Here is a 14,831-nt window from a genome sequence, read left to right as displayed (position 1 = left end):
ATAATATAATTTGACTTAAGTGTTAGCTAGATGCTATGGTTTGCCTTAATTTAGTCTTTATTAAGCAAGTAAATAGCCCGGAAAAAAAAAAACATATGTTCAGTATGAGGCACAAATGTTTTTTACACCTTAGAAGCAGAGAGAGTATCTCTTTACTTGCAAACATGACACAAAATAAAAAAAGATGGTCCAACCTTGACAGCAGTGGGGAAAAAGGATTCCTCTGCCCAAAAACCAGTGGATGGATTTTTTGCCTCCTGTCTGTTAGGCGAATCTGGGAATGAATTATGTTTTGGATGGTTAGTTAAATGGAAAGTGAACTCTGCAAGCTTTCAGAAGCCACATTGTCTTGAGTTCTGATGGTGGTCTTTAGGGGGGGTGATCTGTAGATAATTGAATTCAGTATTTTGAAGTCATAGAAGTGTCAAGTAGGTTGAGAACTCTTCCAGTTTGGCTTTTGAAACTGGTTTTGTGTGGGACACCTACCTGTAGTGAGGTTGTTCATATATATTTGATGTCTGTGCTGTGTAGTCAAAGTAGCAGTAACAATTTTACCCAGTGAAAGTCATGAATTGCACCTTTCTTACAATGCTTCGAGAGTAAGAGAGGCAGTATGCAGCAGCTGTTTCAGTTACTGGATACGTTTGTGCTGTACCATTTATGCACTACTTTAAAAGTAGTGCCAAAACAAAGCCTAAGAGAAATATTTGTGAAGGAGATACGTAAGTAAATAATTTCTTTTATTGTATATTTTGCATACTAGTGGTTTTATTCAGGTGAATTGTCTGATTAGCAAATGAAAGCGATGTTTTTGTGCCAGGTGTTCTTTATTAGAATATTAATAATATATATGCATGTATGTGTATATATTTCAGAAACCCAAAAGCTATACTGCAGCAGAAGCAACTCTGAACATCAATCCTTGCTTAAAAATTGACTCATACATTAATAAAGTTTGTCCAGCCACTGAAAACACTTACAGTGATGAATTCTACACCAGGCAAGATGTGATTGTGACTGCTTTGGACAATGTGGAAGCAAGGAGATACATTGATAGGTAGGTGAACCTCTGTTTTTGTGTTTTTAATCTCACTGGATTGCAACCTACTTAAAAGATTTGATAGAGTTTCACTCAGATTTATTCGGCTCCTTTGACAAGATTGCTGGCTGGGAGGAGGAAAGGATTTATATTCAGGATGTAAACAACAGGCTCTGAGCAACCTGATCTAGCTATAGGTGTCCCTGTTCATTGCAAGTGTAGCTGTCTTCAGATTGAACTACTTATGCATGGGAATATGTACTTAAATTTCAATGTAAAAATCCCTACTTATGAATTGTAGATTGGCTCTGGTTTATGGTGACCTGATGTAACTTGAAGTAGCTGCTCTTATTTAACCTGTTCGCAACCCCTGTTTGGGTTGTGTTCTGGTAATGTCTGCAAAGCAGGTGTGGAAGTAACTGTATCCTGGTTATCTGTGTCTTTTCATATCAGTCGTTGTGTAGCAAACCTGCGTCCTCTGATAGACTCTGGAACCATGGGAACAAAAGGACACACAGAAGTTGTTGTGCCTCATCTGACAGAGTCATATAATAGTCACGTAAGTTGTTTATGACTATCAACTTCTGCTGTAGCTGGTCCAGTGGTACAGTATGATTCTTTGTTTATGTATCTGTCTAAAATAAGTGGCTTATTTGACTTGTTCAGATTCAGTCCTATTAGGAAGTAATTATTTCCTTGGATTCTGAAGAAAAGCTTCATGAGAAATTAAATTTGAGCAGACTGGACGTACTGTGCCCTCTACCTACCTGGTGATTACATCTAGGCCAGTAATTAAACCTTATCCCTTCTTTTGAATAGGTATTTGTGTTGGGCGGGATAAAATTTTGCAATATAACTCACAGTCTTGAAGCAGTGCCTTGGACAAATTTGAGTTTGTTCAAATAAGGTCTGAATACCACATAAGGCCAAAGAAGGATTTCGTTTTTGCATGACTTAAGTGCTTAACAAGAAATTGACTGTATTTTTTTCCCCCCAAAGCTCCCTTCAGAGCAAGAATGCAAGCTGTTTTTTTGCTTGTGGTTTTCTTTCTTTGAGCTATTTTCTACCTATTTGTTCTCTTCTTGGTGATACTATCTCTAAGGGCAGGCAGGAGAAATGCAAGTCTCAGTAGTAGACATTAGTCTGCATGTTTGTACAAAGATGCATATCAGTTCTTTGTAAATGGAGAGGGAGGAAGTTACCCTCAAACCCTTGTGGTTTTCCACGACTTCAGTTCCTATGAAAGTGCTACATTTGCATGATGTTGATAATCCTTACAGCTTTACTATAGTTGATGGAAAAAAAAATTTCAGGCTTTGCGAGACAGGGTGGTTTTTACCTTGCAAGTATATGTGAATGTGAGCTGCACACCTTGGATAAACTGGCTGGTAATTACTTCTGCTGTTTGTGTGTTAGGATTGAGTTTTACTTTCTGTGTTGTTCAGATGCTTCTTCATAAAACAAAATTTGTTTTATCCTTCTTTGTTAAGGCATAAATAAGCTACCTTGTATTTTATGATAGTGGTGTTGGAAACTTGTGTGGTCTTCAAGTTCTTGGTCCTATCATTGGTAATAAGCTTTATTAAGCCTTCCCTTACAAACAATTCCCCTTAAATATAGCGGGATCCACCAGAAGAGGAAATACCTTTTTGCACCTTGAAGTCTTTCCCAGCTGCCATTGAACATACAATACAGTGGGCAAGAGATAAGGTAAGGAAATAAGTTCCCAGGCTTTTGAAATGACTGTGTATTTGAGAAGGTGAGGTATTTGAGGTACTTAGTGTTTAATGCCGTATTGTTCTTTTTTATTTTCTAGTTTGAAAGTTTATTTTCTCACAAGCCTTCATTGTTTAACAAGTTTTGGCAGACCTATCCATCTGCAGAAGAAGTTTTACAGGTAAGAGAATGTTGCCTGGATAAAATCTGCAGTTTGAACTAATGCTTTATACATTTTGTTTTTCACTTACATTAAGTACGATTTGTTTTCTGGCTTTGTTCAGATTTTCTGAAGACTTATTTGGCCAAGGCATATGTTGGTGTTTCATAGGATTTTTCTGCTGTCACTAAGAGCTGGAGTCTCGTGTGTGTGGCCTGTTTCTCTAGCTCAGGGATTCTATACGTGATACAGAAATTAAAAACTGAGGGATTGTTAGCAAGAATAGTGAGTATCATGCAGGTGTGCAGTCAGTTGGGAAAAAATGAAGGGAAGATGTACTTCTGAGTGAACTTGACGACCTAATCGATCAGACTTAAACACTTACCTGTTTTTGTCTATAATGGCTAATGGTCATTTGGACAAGGTGGAAGTAGAACAAGTAGACAGCAGCTCTGTGGAAAACCCAGAGGGAAGGGATCACATGAAGATTGATGTTCACACGGCGACCTTCCCTTTCCTTTTGCCCACGACTCAATAAGATCATACTTGCTGTTTGATTTTTGTGACTAATCTTTTAAAATATTTGTTTATTTCCTTCTGTATCTAGAGAATAAAATCAGGCGAGAGTTTAGAAGGCTGTTTTCACGTTATTAAAACACTCAGCAGAAGACCCCGAAATTGGACTCAGTGTGTGGAACTAGCAAGAGTAAAGTTTGAGAAGTATTTTAGCCACAAGGTAGGTAACTAGAGTGTGGAAATGGGGCACCTGTGGACTGACAGGGACATGGTATCCTTAAATAGTTTTCCAAATCTTTGCATGCGTTTCCTTCTCTTCTTCATTAATAACAAGCTTTGCTTGAAATCTATAACTGCTTCATCCCTACCTCTTTTTACTGTAGTTTTTAGGGGGGATTTTTTTTTTTTTTTTACTATTCTATTAACTATTTCCTAATAGCTCTATCTAGGATTCTCCATGCATTTCTGTTGGCGTTTTTCCCAACTGAGTAGGTATCTTTTATTAAAGTACGGTACCTTTCGTTATCTTCCACTAAATTTTGTGTTACTCAACTCTTTGTATTTGTATACTTGATTTTTCTTAAAGCTATCAAAAAAAGGTTGGCTGAAATATGGGCCAGTTATTCTTCAAGTGTGATCCACAATTTTGCTTCCAGTGTGTTTGGGGGAGGACGGGGGGAATTCTGTATTAAAGAAGTGTATATTAATAAACATACCACATCTGTGTTGTCATGACAGTTGTTAGATTTTGAAAATGTTGCTTTCCCAGTTATGAATTTGCATGCCAGAATCCTATGGGTGTGATAAGGTTGGGGAAACACTCTGCTTATTGTATTTAGTATTTTGCTTGGACCTGGGACTGGTGAGGTGGTAGGTGGGATCTTACATGTGGTGACAGTGTCATCTTCATCCTGTGAATGATCGAATCATTCATTCTACATGTACTTGTGTCTTTAAGCTCTCTTGAGAGAGCATTTACCTGTCTTGATACAGGTATCTTAGATTTTCTTAACTCTTCAAGTCTTGTGGTATATATTGGAGAACCTTAAAAGATGTGTAAAGATTTCGCATTATTACTAAAAAGGAGATTTTGATTTTGTGATGTTGCGTCAGCCTGACAAACTGCTAAAGCCACTGTCTTTCCTTCTAGGCTCTTCAGCTTCTTCATTCATTTCCCCTTGATACACGGTTAAAAGATGGAAGTAAGTACAAACACCTCCGTGTGCCTCCTGTGAATTCATGGCACGTGTCATGTGTTGCTGTTCTAGGACTTCTTCTTAAGTCTGTCTTCTAACCAGGTTTGTTCTGGCAGTCACCAAAGAGGCCGCCTTTCCCAGTGAAGTTTGATTTTAATGATCCTTTGTAAGTATTGCTCTGCGTTTTAAAATTACCCTGTGAAGTTCACCCCATAGTAGAGCAGTGGCATTATGGCACTGCAAGTTGGACTGATAATTTGATGGGTACTAGTGCAGAGTTTTATATAGTGGCAGACTGAGTGAACCATCTTGAACTTTCACTGCAGGTAATTTAACTCTAACTGACATGAGATCAGAGGGTGCTATGAGAAGTTCTGACAATATCTACCTAGCATGAAAAGGCTTAGAACAACACATTTTGTTTACTGTGTGACTAAAGAAATACTCCTCATTCTCTGGGTGAAAATTGAGATCATTCCTAGGTATCAGAGGATATTTGAGGTGAAGATTTTTATCCATGCATTAACGTTGAGTAAGATTTTGTAGTTGTTCTCTTGACTGCAGGGGTTAAGAAAATACAGTTAATTAAATAACTTCATAAAACGTCACTTAATTTTGGGGAAGATTTCTGAGTACCTCAAAATCTTTATTTTAGACAATGTGCTCTGAAGGTTAGAAATTCTGTATGTATATTTGCAAGATCTCTGTGAATATAGTTGCAAATGTGCATGTGGGTAATTAAAACTTTAAAAAAAAAATTAAAAATTTTCTTCCACTTTAGGCACTATGATTTCATTGTGAGCGCAGCAAAACTCTTCGCTACAGTGTACTGTGTTCCTTTCACGGAACAGGTAATCAATACTGCAGTAGTGTTCTTATTTTATAACCTGAATATATAGACATACAACTCTGATCCAGCATCCAGTTGCCTGCCCTTCAGCATGGGTTATTCAGAGCTGTTTATACGTATTTGTCTTGATTTGAATTACAAAGCAGAAAAACACATGAGTAGTTTAGGTTAGGTATTTTCCATAGGCTTTGAAGTCGTAAATCCTTGTTTTGACAGACCATTTCCTATGTAATATAATAACTGCACTGAAAGATCTTTTTCAGGCATTTTTAAGTATATTAGGAATCTTGTTGAAGAGTTACTTTAGTTACTGTTTTTACTACTTACAGCCTCTTTGTTTCTTGCTTATCCTTTTCATATTAGCCTTTGTCTTGTCTAGCTGGATCTTCTTGCAAGTCACGTGTTTACATTTTGCTTCTTATGTCCTTAACTACTTCAAGTATTGTGCACGAGTAATGCTCCCTTAGGCGCAATTAGGAGACCCCGGACAGAGCTATGCCATCCAGGTGCTGTGCAGTAAGGCTGATGCCAGGCCAGTCAGACTTGCTGTGCATTGCAGAGCAGAATTCCCAGAAAAATTGTCCCGCCATTTGTGCTGCAGACAGCAAAAATAAAAATATAACAAGAGTTTATGCTGTCTTGGAGTGTCCCAATTGTTTTCAGTACTCTGTGAACACCATACATACCATTTTAACATCATATAAAATGTATTGTGTTTTTTTAATGCTTGGACTTAATTTTTTTTATACCTATTTTTACATGCATCTCTATCAGTGCAGCTATCGTGCTGTATTTCATACATATCTTACATTTTATACAAATAAATTTTTGTCTTTTCATATTGATATGGCTTTAAGAGTAATCTGATTTCCCAGAGGTATAAATTCAGCTCCGTTTGCTAAGTGCCAGGCACTTCATTCCTCTGCAGGTCTTGTGCACTGTAAACCTCATCTGGAGTTTCAGTGATGTTTTTTCAGTGAAACACCACTGTCTGCTTCTGGGATTTTTTTCGTATTTGGTATTCTTTTAAATGGTCCTGCATACAAAGTCTCTTTGCAGAGTGCTTTTTCAGTTGTTATAAATTGAAATTGTTTTTCTTCAAAACAATAATAGGATTTGTCAGAAGAAACTATTCTGAAGATAACTTCATCTGTGAAGGTACCAGAGTTCAGACCTTCAAACAAAGTAAGTATGTTTTTAAGTTTCTAGAAAACATAATCCACACAGCGTTGCTTATCTCCACTACTCTGCTTTAATGCTGGTCTGAAATAAATATGAATGAAAATAAATTTTGGGGAAACAAGTATGGGACATATAGGACTGCTTCAGCTTGATAGATCTAGGGTGTCTGTGCACCAGATGGTAACTGCAGGGTGGATTTTTGGGGGAGGGATTGTGCAAATGACTTTCAATGCATTCATGATGCTAAGTCAGTAAGGTTTTTAAGTTTATACAAGGCTGTATTTATGTAATAAAAGTAGAAAAATGTGACTCATGAGCAACTTTAAAGCAATCCTTGGTTAGAGAAAACTTGTAATTTCTCTCTAGGTAGTTTTATGGAAGTATCTTCACTTTTATGTTTGTTTTTTAAATGTTAACTTCAAAATAGCTGAAGTGTTATTGTGCAGTGGCTAGCATTTGTTACCACTCAGAAGTCACAGATAACGTTTTCCAAGGTAGTTTCATGTTTTCTTGCCCAGTGTTAATACTTGTCTTGTGAATGCCTGCCTCATGAAACAAAAAACTGTTTTGACATAGAACCACAAAATGATGTATGGAAAAATCTCTGGCAGCTGTCTATTCCAATGCAAACATTATGTTTCTCGTGGAATTTTGAGTGCTTCAGTTTGTTCCTTTATCCCCGTGTCCTGTCACGGGACACCTATTAAGAGTCAGGCTCTTGCTACCAAATATTTATATACTTTGATCCTGCTGAGCCTTCTCTTCTCTAGGCTGAACAGCACCAGTTCTCTCAACCTTTCCTGATATGAGAGATGCTCCACTGCCCTAATGATCTTTATGCCTCTTGGCTGGACTTGCTCTAGTAAGTCCATGTCTCTCATACCTGGGAGGGGAAGACTGCAGGGAACATAGAACATTTAGTAGACTTATTTTGTACAAAGTGCATGTGTTTTATTCCTTTAAACACTACGCACTTGCAGGTCGTACAGACTGATGAAACTGCAAGAAAACCTGATCATATTCCAGTCAGCAGTGAGGATGAAAGAAATGCTATTTTCCAGCTGGAGAAGTCTATACTGTCCAATGAAGCTCTGCAAAGTGAGTAGTGCATACTAGCTTTCTAGCTTAGTGACATCTTGCAATTGCACTGCATTCAGGTCTGTGGATAAAGCAGTTGTTTAATTCTGTAAGAAGTAGGTAGCTGATTGCTAAGCTTTTTGAAGTACTGTGCAGGTAATTGTCCTAATTGCTTGACCTGAAAACTTGCAGGCATCTCATAATTCAGTGGTACATGATTCTCTGCTATGTTACCATGTAAGGACAGCTGTGCTAACTGTGAGCAGGTACGGGCACATTAAACTTGAAGGAAGGGAAAGATCCTGAGTAGATTACAGCTGGGTGTTTTAGTCCAGCATGAGAAGGCTGAGAGTTACTTCTTGCAGGAATCAATCCGAAATTGTCCTTAATTGTGAAGGCTGATAATCTTCACCAGTATCTTTTAGATATGTTAAAAATGTGGATTTTTGAATCTTGTTGTGTTTGGTAACATGAAGAGGTCATTTGGCAAGAACTGCATTTTGTGCATCTGTAGGCCATGAGGGCTAAAGTCTCCACAGTGGAGAGATTATTTTAGCTCTGGCCCATCCCATGGAGAGTCTGCCCTAACCTCTGTCTACCATGCTACTGAGTTCATATACCAATATGGTTGCAGATGAACAAAGCATGTAGAGGGAATTCTCATAGGAGAAGAGCTATATGAGTAGACTTTAATAAGAAACATGCACAGGACCATCCAAAATTAATTCATGGTGTTGAAAGGAAAACAGTATTCTGGACCTCTTGATAATTCTTGTGTTGCTCACTTCTAACAATAGCCATGGCAGGTACTGGTATGGGAATTTCCCCTTCTAGCATGGAAAGGCAAGTACAATTATAAGTTGAGTACCAAGCTCCAGAACATGAAAAATATCTGTTGAAGTTCTAATTGCCTGTAACTTAAGCTTAGGACACCTTTGTTTTTCTAATAATCATTTTTTTGCTTTTCGCCCACATACAGATGACTTAGAAATGAAGCCCATTGCCTTTGAAAAAGATGATGATAGTAACGGACATGTAGATTTCATAACAGCAGCATCAAACTTGCGAGCCAAGATGTACAACATTGAACCAGCAGATAGATTCAAAACAAAGCGCATTGCTGGCAAGATTATTCCTGCAATTGCAACAGCTACTGCTGCAGTTTCAGGGCTGGTGAGTATGCTTCTAAAAATAGTGAATGTAGTATTTCTTTCAGTTACTGTTCCTTGCCTAAAACCACTGCTATCTGGATATTCATTAATGCTATGGTGACAGAACCTCATTTAAGAAGCGGGCTTAAAAATCGGTATGAATACATCATTGTGATCTCTACTATAATGGTAGTTATTAGTCTAATATGTAATAAATACTTTTATCTCAAACTTGGATTTTGTTGTGATTTAACCTGGCAGAGCAGGCAGCTGAGCATCACACACCCATTTGCACATTCCCCTGCAGTGGGATGGCTGAGTGATTTAGGGCAAAAAAGGTAAAACTCTTGGGTTGTGGTAAAGTTGAATAAGAAGGGTTGTACATCACTTTCCTTTTTCTCCTCACACTCCTAATTACCACCTGCCAACAAATGCTCAGCCAGTCTCTGAACAACTCTCCCCAGTGTTATTGTTCAGCATGACACCATAACAGTATGAAATATCCGTTTGGGCCAGTTTGGTTTAGCTGTCCTGGTTCTGTTCCCACCGATCTCCTTGTGCACCCCTGGCTCCTCACTGGCAGAATGGTACGAGAAGCTGAAATGTCCTTGACTTAGTGTAAGCACTGCTCAGCAACAACTCAAACTTCAGTGTAGTATCTGCACTTTTTTCCTCCTAAATTTAAATTACAGCACTGCATCTGCTACTACCGTGGTCAAAACTGGGACATATTCTTCAATTTTTCTTGTGTAGCAGTACAAAAAGTCAGTCTGGTTTTAGCTGTAGTCAACCCTCATTGCTTTCCTTTCTGATCCTTTCTGATTTCCTTTCTGATTGTCCAGAAAGAGGAATTAAATATCAGAGTTATGATTTGTCTTCTGCAATTAACTTACCAACTTCCATCAGAGTGCCAGTGTCAAGAGTAGTAAGGATCTGTTCTATAGTAGTTCACATCCATGCACCTCAACAGAACTACATGCTTTGTTGAGAGTGTCTAGAACTGGAAAAATTTGGAGGACTTCCTGCATAAGGAGTGTTTCTGAACAGTTTAAGTAATTGCAGCAGAATTGGTTTCTGTGGCATATTTGGGTTGCATCTTCATATGTGATTGAATCTGTGGGTTGTACAAAGGCTCATCTCACCAACACATATTGCTGTTGTGTGCTCTGTTAACTAAATTAGTGTTGATACAACACCTGTGTTTGGTCTTAGGAAACACCTGATTCTTATTTACTGCAGGTTGCACTGGAACTCATCAAAGTTGTGGGTGGCTACCCAGCTGATGCATACAAGAACTGTTTTCTGAACCTAGCCATTCCCATAATGGTCTTTACAGAAACTGCTAAAGTAAGAAGAACTGAAATCAGGTAGGAAGGATGATGGTAGAAGGGTAATATTCTGGAAACATGCTATTTCTCACTTAAAACAAGTGCAAGATATGTACAGTTATTAAATTCACAATCAGATCTATACTGTATGTGCACGTGTAGCAGAGAGATGGGGAATCGAAGTTCACATTCAAATTCTGGTCAAATGTTACAGATATTCGAGGTTGAAGATTGGTCAGTTAGTGCTTGCTATCAAGCTCTATTAGCCATTTACTACTAACAGTGTAACTGAAATTCTCAGTACTGCTAAGGATGTCCCATAATGCATCTCTTGAGAACTCCTTGTTTGGAGATGCAGCTGATACACGCTTCTGTCCTAATTTTAAAACTAGTGGTTTTAAGGGTTTAGTTTTGTTCTCAGTGGAAGCTGTTGGTAGCTAGGCTCTAAAAATCTAGATGAGATAAACGTGTCACCTGCTTATTAATAAACATCCTGCATGCTCAGACTGGAACATGTGGTCAGTACAAAACCTGTTTTTCAACAGGCCTGAAAACAGTAAATTCATTACCCGATACTGTGTTCACTTGGAGTTAGGTTTTGTCTTGTGCTTAGGCAGGTGAAAGAGCTGGAGAAGTGGAATCAGGGAGGGAAGAGATTAAGGTATAACTGCAAATCATGGGAAGAGGTAGCAATTCTTTGATATATATTTAAAGGAAATGCCTAAGTTCACATTCTAAAGTAACAAAGAATCATTCTTTCTTTAAAACAGAAATGGGATATCATTTACCATCTGGGACAGGTGGACAATTTATGGAAAGGAGGATTTTACACTGTTGGACTTCATAAATGCTGTCAGAGTAAGATACCTATTGCACTGGGTTAATGCAAGATGAGAAGATAGAGTCGTCTTGTTTGGGGTTATTGCTTTTTTGCATTTGTCAAATTGTTATTTAAACCAGAATAATTCTAGAAAAAAATTGATGTTAATGGGAGGTTGAGTCTAAGTAAAATACATCCCAATCTATTTTCAAGTTATTTGTTAATCCACTCATTCAGTTGAATGTTAATAACACATCAATGTCCATGCATTAGCATATTTTCTGCCTGAAATCTATAGTTTTCTGTAATTAGATGTAGTATGAACATCAGTTGTATCTGCTGGTCTTTGCAGTCATCGCAGTCCTTTAATGTGTTTTGTGAATTCCAGGAGAAATATGGAATTGAACCAACTATGGTTGTACAGGGAGTCAAAATGCTGTATGTTCCTGTGATGCCAGGTCACATTAAAAGATTAAAGCTGACGTAAGTATAACTGGAAAGTGGATCTAGATATGTGAGTGCACCTACAAATCATATTGACTGGTATAACACAAGATTGTGGGTCTGACAATAGTTTTCTCCCCAAGCATTTGCTAGTCATTTATATTTGGGAATTGAAAGTGGGGAATTACTTTGGGGGCTGGAGGAGAAGGTAAATTAACTTGTGTTGAGGACAGGAGATCTGCAAAATGCTGCTCTAACTGATGGACGATAGCATGAGAAACCAAAGAAGTCTGACAATTTTGGGAGGAAATAGTATGTTTTTGTTTTAACAGAACAAGACAAACTGATCCTTTTTAATCAGGCTTAGGATTCATGGTGATTCTTATCAACTTAGTTCAAAAAGCAGGAGAAGACATTCTGGAATGGATGTGTTGGTTGCAGATTGAGATTTATGGTAGTCTGTTAAAGTTTGTGGTAACTCCTTCAGGTTGTAGCTCACTTCGGCCCTTTTAAAACTGAAAAGTTTGCAAGGCTTTGCAGTGATTCCCTATCAGAACACATCGAGCTGGAAGGTATGAGGGCAGAGCATTATTTTTTTTTATTGATAGACCTTTGCAAAAAGGTAGCTAGATGTGACCCAACACGCCTTATATGTTGATTGAACTTTGCTAGCTCAGAATTTGTCCATCATAGCTCTTCTGGAGTGTATGCTGGTTAGTGCTCACAGACATTGGTGCAGTAAATAGTTGCATTGATTAGTTGTCTGCTAGTCATCTACTTGAGAGAAAGTACTATACATGTGAGCAAAGGGATGACTTCGAAGGGGCGAAGAGTCCGAAGTTGATGCTACCTTGAGGGTGCCTGGCATACAGCCTACCTCAGAATAAATTGTTTATATTCCTTCCTATCTGGCTGTAATTTTGATTGACTGGAGTGTAAAGTCAAAGACATGGTTTGAAGCCGCCTTTTGTAAGAATATTAAGAATTTCTGTTAACCCCCAGACATTATTCAAGCTTTCTGTGTAGTTACAGCTCTTTTGGGATGCTGTTACAAACAGTCCCAAAAGCATTGCAAGATGTATACAGCAAACTCTGGTCTTGTTTGTGTGTTGTTGTTTTTTTGTTGTTGTTGTTTTTGAGATGCTTAATATCTTTCTTTCTGGGTGGCTTATCCCTTGACATAAATTTGAGGTCAGTTTGGGTGGCGCTTAGAGCAACTTGATCTAGTGAAATATGTCCTTGCCATGTGAGGAGTGGATTGGCTTAGAAGGTCTTTAAAGGTCCCTTTCAACAAAAATGATCCTCTGATTCTCTAATATGACAGGAAGCATTGCTAGACCATCTCATTTCGGAATTTCAGCTTCCACTGGTAGCATACGCCTCAGAAACAGGTTTTAGGGACGTAGTTATCACCTTGCTCTGTAACTTGAAATTTCCTCATGCTGAAAAGAGGCTGACTGTGTTCTTGCAAAAGAACAAGTACTTCAGGGATAGCAGCTTTCTGTCCTGCGTCCTAAACTATAGCAAGAAGTGAATGCTTCGCTTGTGTCCTACAAGTAATCAAAATGAATGTGTTCTTCAAGCCTGCTGCCATTTAAGCTGGCCTTGTGAATTAGTGTTCCAAGGTAGCGAGAAAGTAGTTCTGAGACATCTAAAGATAGGTAACGAAAGTGAGATTGAAGTATTTATTGTGCAACTTCACAGTACTAGCAGTATCTTTTGAGGCTTCTGTTACAGTAATAAGACTATAGAGAGCTAAGAGGGAAGCAGCGCTGAAACATCTCATGCTTACCTTTTAATGACCTCACTTTGTGGTCATTAAAGAAGATTCTTTTCCTCCCTCCTAGCTATTCAGCTTCAGAATTCAAGGACTTGGAAAGTCTTAATTTCAGCAGAATCACTTTCCATGAGAACTGCAAATCTGATATTTGCATTGGAGTGGGTCTCCCTAATAAAGTGCTAAAAGCCGCCATTGTGGATGGACCAAGAGTTTGATCCTATTTCCCAACCAGAATTCTGCACAGAAAACTAATTTTGTCTTGTATCTCAGTAGGGTGTCAATGAGAAATCATGTGGGTGAGGAATCCCATCTGAAACTGCCCGTCTTCTGTTGTTGTTTGTACTGAGCACTAACAAAGTGAGCAATGTTAGTGAGCTCACTAGCAGGCTGAAAAGTTTGTCAGAAGTAATAGAATGCTATTTGCTGTAGCTGAAAGGGAGGAACAGCTTTTGTGTCGACATTAAAAGAAGGCATGCTCCGTTATTGTGGTTTCTGGTAATGAAATTAGTCCTTATTTGGCTCTGAATTCACACTGCAATTCCTTCTTTTATCTTAAACTGTTATTCATTTCCTTGTAGGATGCAAAAGCTTGTGAAGCCATCAGCTGACAAAAAGTATGTGGACTTGACAGTATCATTTGCTCCAGAGACTGATGGAGATGAAGACTTGCCAGGGCCACCAGTGAGATACTACTTTGTTCAGGAAGACAATTAATGGTAGAGATACAGAAGTCACTCCAGGACCATTTGTTTTGAAAGGAGTGTGCTAATTTTCAGCTATTGAAGGTGGTACTATCCTTTTTTTTTTTTTTTTTTTTTGTGAAGCCTTAATTAAAACAAATGATGGAAGTCAGTGGCTTTGCGCTGAAGACAAACTGGATTTGTTTCATCTGTTCCCATTATCTCCAAGCTAGTTTGCTCTAAGGAGGATTGGTCACCCTACAAGATGGAATGTCCAGTACAGTCCTTACCTTAAAGACAAGATCTATATTCATTAGTGGGGAGCTGAAGAAAGCAAGAGGAGTGGTGAACCTAATGAATTGTTCTTGTGCATAAATTGAGCACTGCTCAGAGAAGAGTGCAAAAACTGAGGAAACGGCTCTCTTAAGATACTCCTGGTGTTCTAAGAACATGTCAAATCCATTTCACGTGTTACTTCGTTCTCAAATGAGAATTCAGTCTTGGCATCCACATGAGAGATAATCCATTCAAATGTTTAAACATCCACTTAAAAGCAAATGCATTTTTCTGTTTTGTTGGTGGTGCTCTCTTCTGAACTGTAAGTGATGCCGCATGTCAGTGGCTACTCTGTCAGTCTCCGCATGGAAACGTAGGAAGGCAGGTCTTGAATAGGTGTAAATTGTCATAGCTTCCCTGAAGTCAAGACAGCTGGAGTTGTTCATTATCTGCACTAAGACTGTTCCTCGGGGAAAACTGCAATATGGGGAAAGTAGAACCCTATCGGAGAGCTGAGTTAACACTTCGGACAATAAAACTTTGTCTTCAAGAAAGAGAAAATAGTCGGTGTGGTTGAGCCTTTCTGCCCTTACCTAATTAAGAGTACTGAGGCAAG

The 14,831-nt window shown here is 38.4% G+C and overlaps 1 protein-coding gene across 2 annotated transcripts in view; it reads left to right on the top strand.

Moving 5' to 3' along the window:
- Nucleotides 1-14,776, top strand: part of UBA6 (ubiquitin like modifier activating enzyme 6) — a 30,803-nt gene extending 16,027 nt beyond the window's left edge. For both annotated transcript variants that reach the window (XM_085222720.1, XM_085222719.1), the window contains 15 exons: nt 876-1,057; nt 1,493-1,598; nt 2,660-2,749; nt 2,856-2,936; nt 3,523-3,651; nt 4,582-4,633; nt 4,730-4,793; nt 5,409-5,478; nt 6,591-6,662; nt 7,640-7,757; nt 8,716-8,909; nt 10,127-10,254; nt 10,986-11,073; nt 11,424-11,518; nt 13,838-14,776. In XM_085222720.1, coding sequence (XP_085078846.1) covers nt 876-1,057; nt 1,493-1,598; nt 2,660-2,749; nt 2,856-2,936; nt 3,523-3,651; nt 4,582-4,633; nt 4,730-4,793; nt 5,409-5,478; nt 6,591-6,662; nt 7,640-7,757; nt 8,716-8,909; nt 10,127-10,254; nt 10,986-11,073; nt 11,424-11,518; nt 13,838-13,973 — 1,605 coding nt within the window. In that variant the 3' untranslated portion in view covers nt 13,974-14,776. The remainder of the gene's footprint in view (nt 1-875; nt 1,058-1,492; nt 1,599-2,659; nt 2,750-2,855; nt 2,937-3,522; nt 3,652-4,581; nt 4,634-4,729; nt 4,794-5,408; nt 5,479-6,590; nt 6,663-7,639; nt 7,758-8,715; nt 8,910-10,126; nt 10,255-10,985; nt 11,074-11,423; nt 11,519-13,837) is intronic.
- The last annotated feature ends 55 nt before the right edge of the window (nt 14,777-14,831 follow it).

The sequence above is a fragment of the Meleagris gallopavo genome, chromosome 4 (genome assembly GCF_905368555.1).
Source record: "Meleagris gallopavo chromosome 4, MGAL_WU_HG_1.1, whole genome shotgun sequence".
NCBI classification, from domain to species: Eukaryota; Metazoa; Chordata; class Aves; order Galliformes; family Phasianidae; genus Meleagris; species Meleagris gallopavo.
Note: the sequence above shows the minus strand (reverse complement) of the source record. Positions and strands in the feature narration are given on the sequence as shown.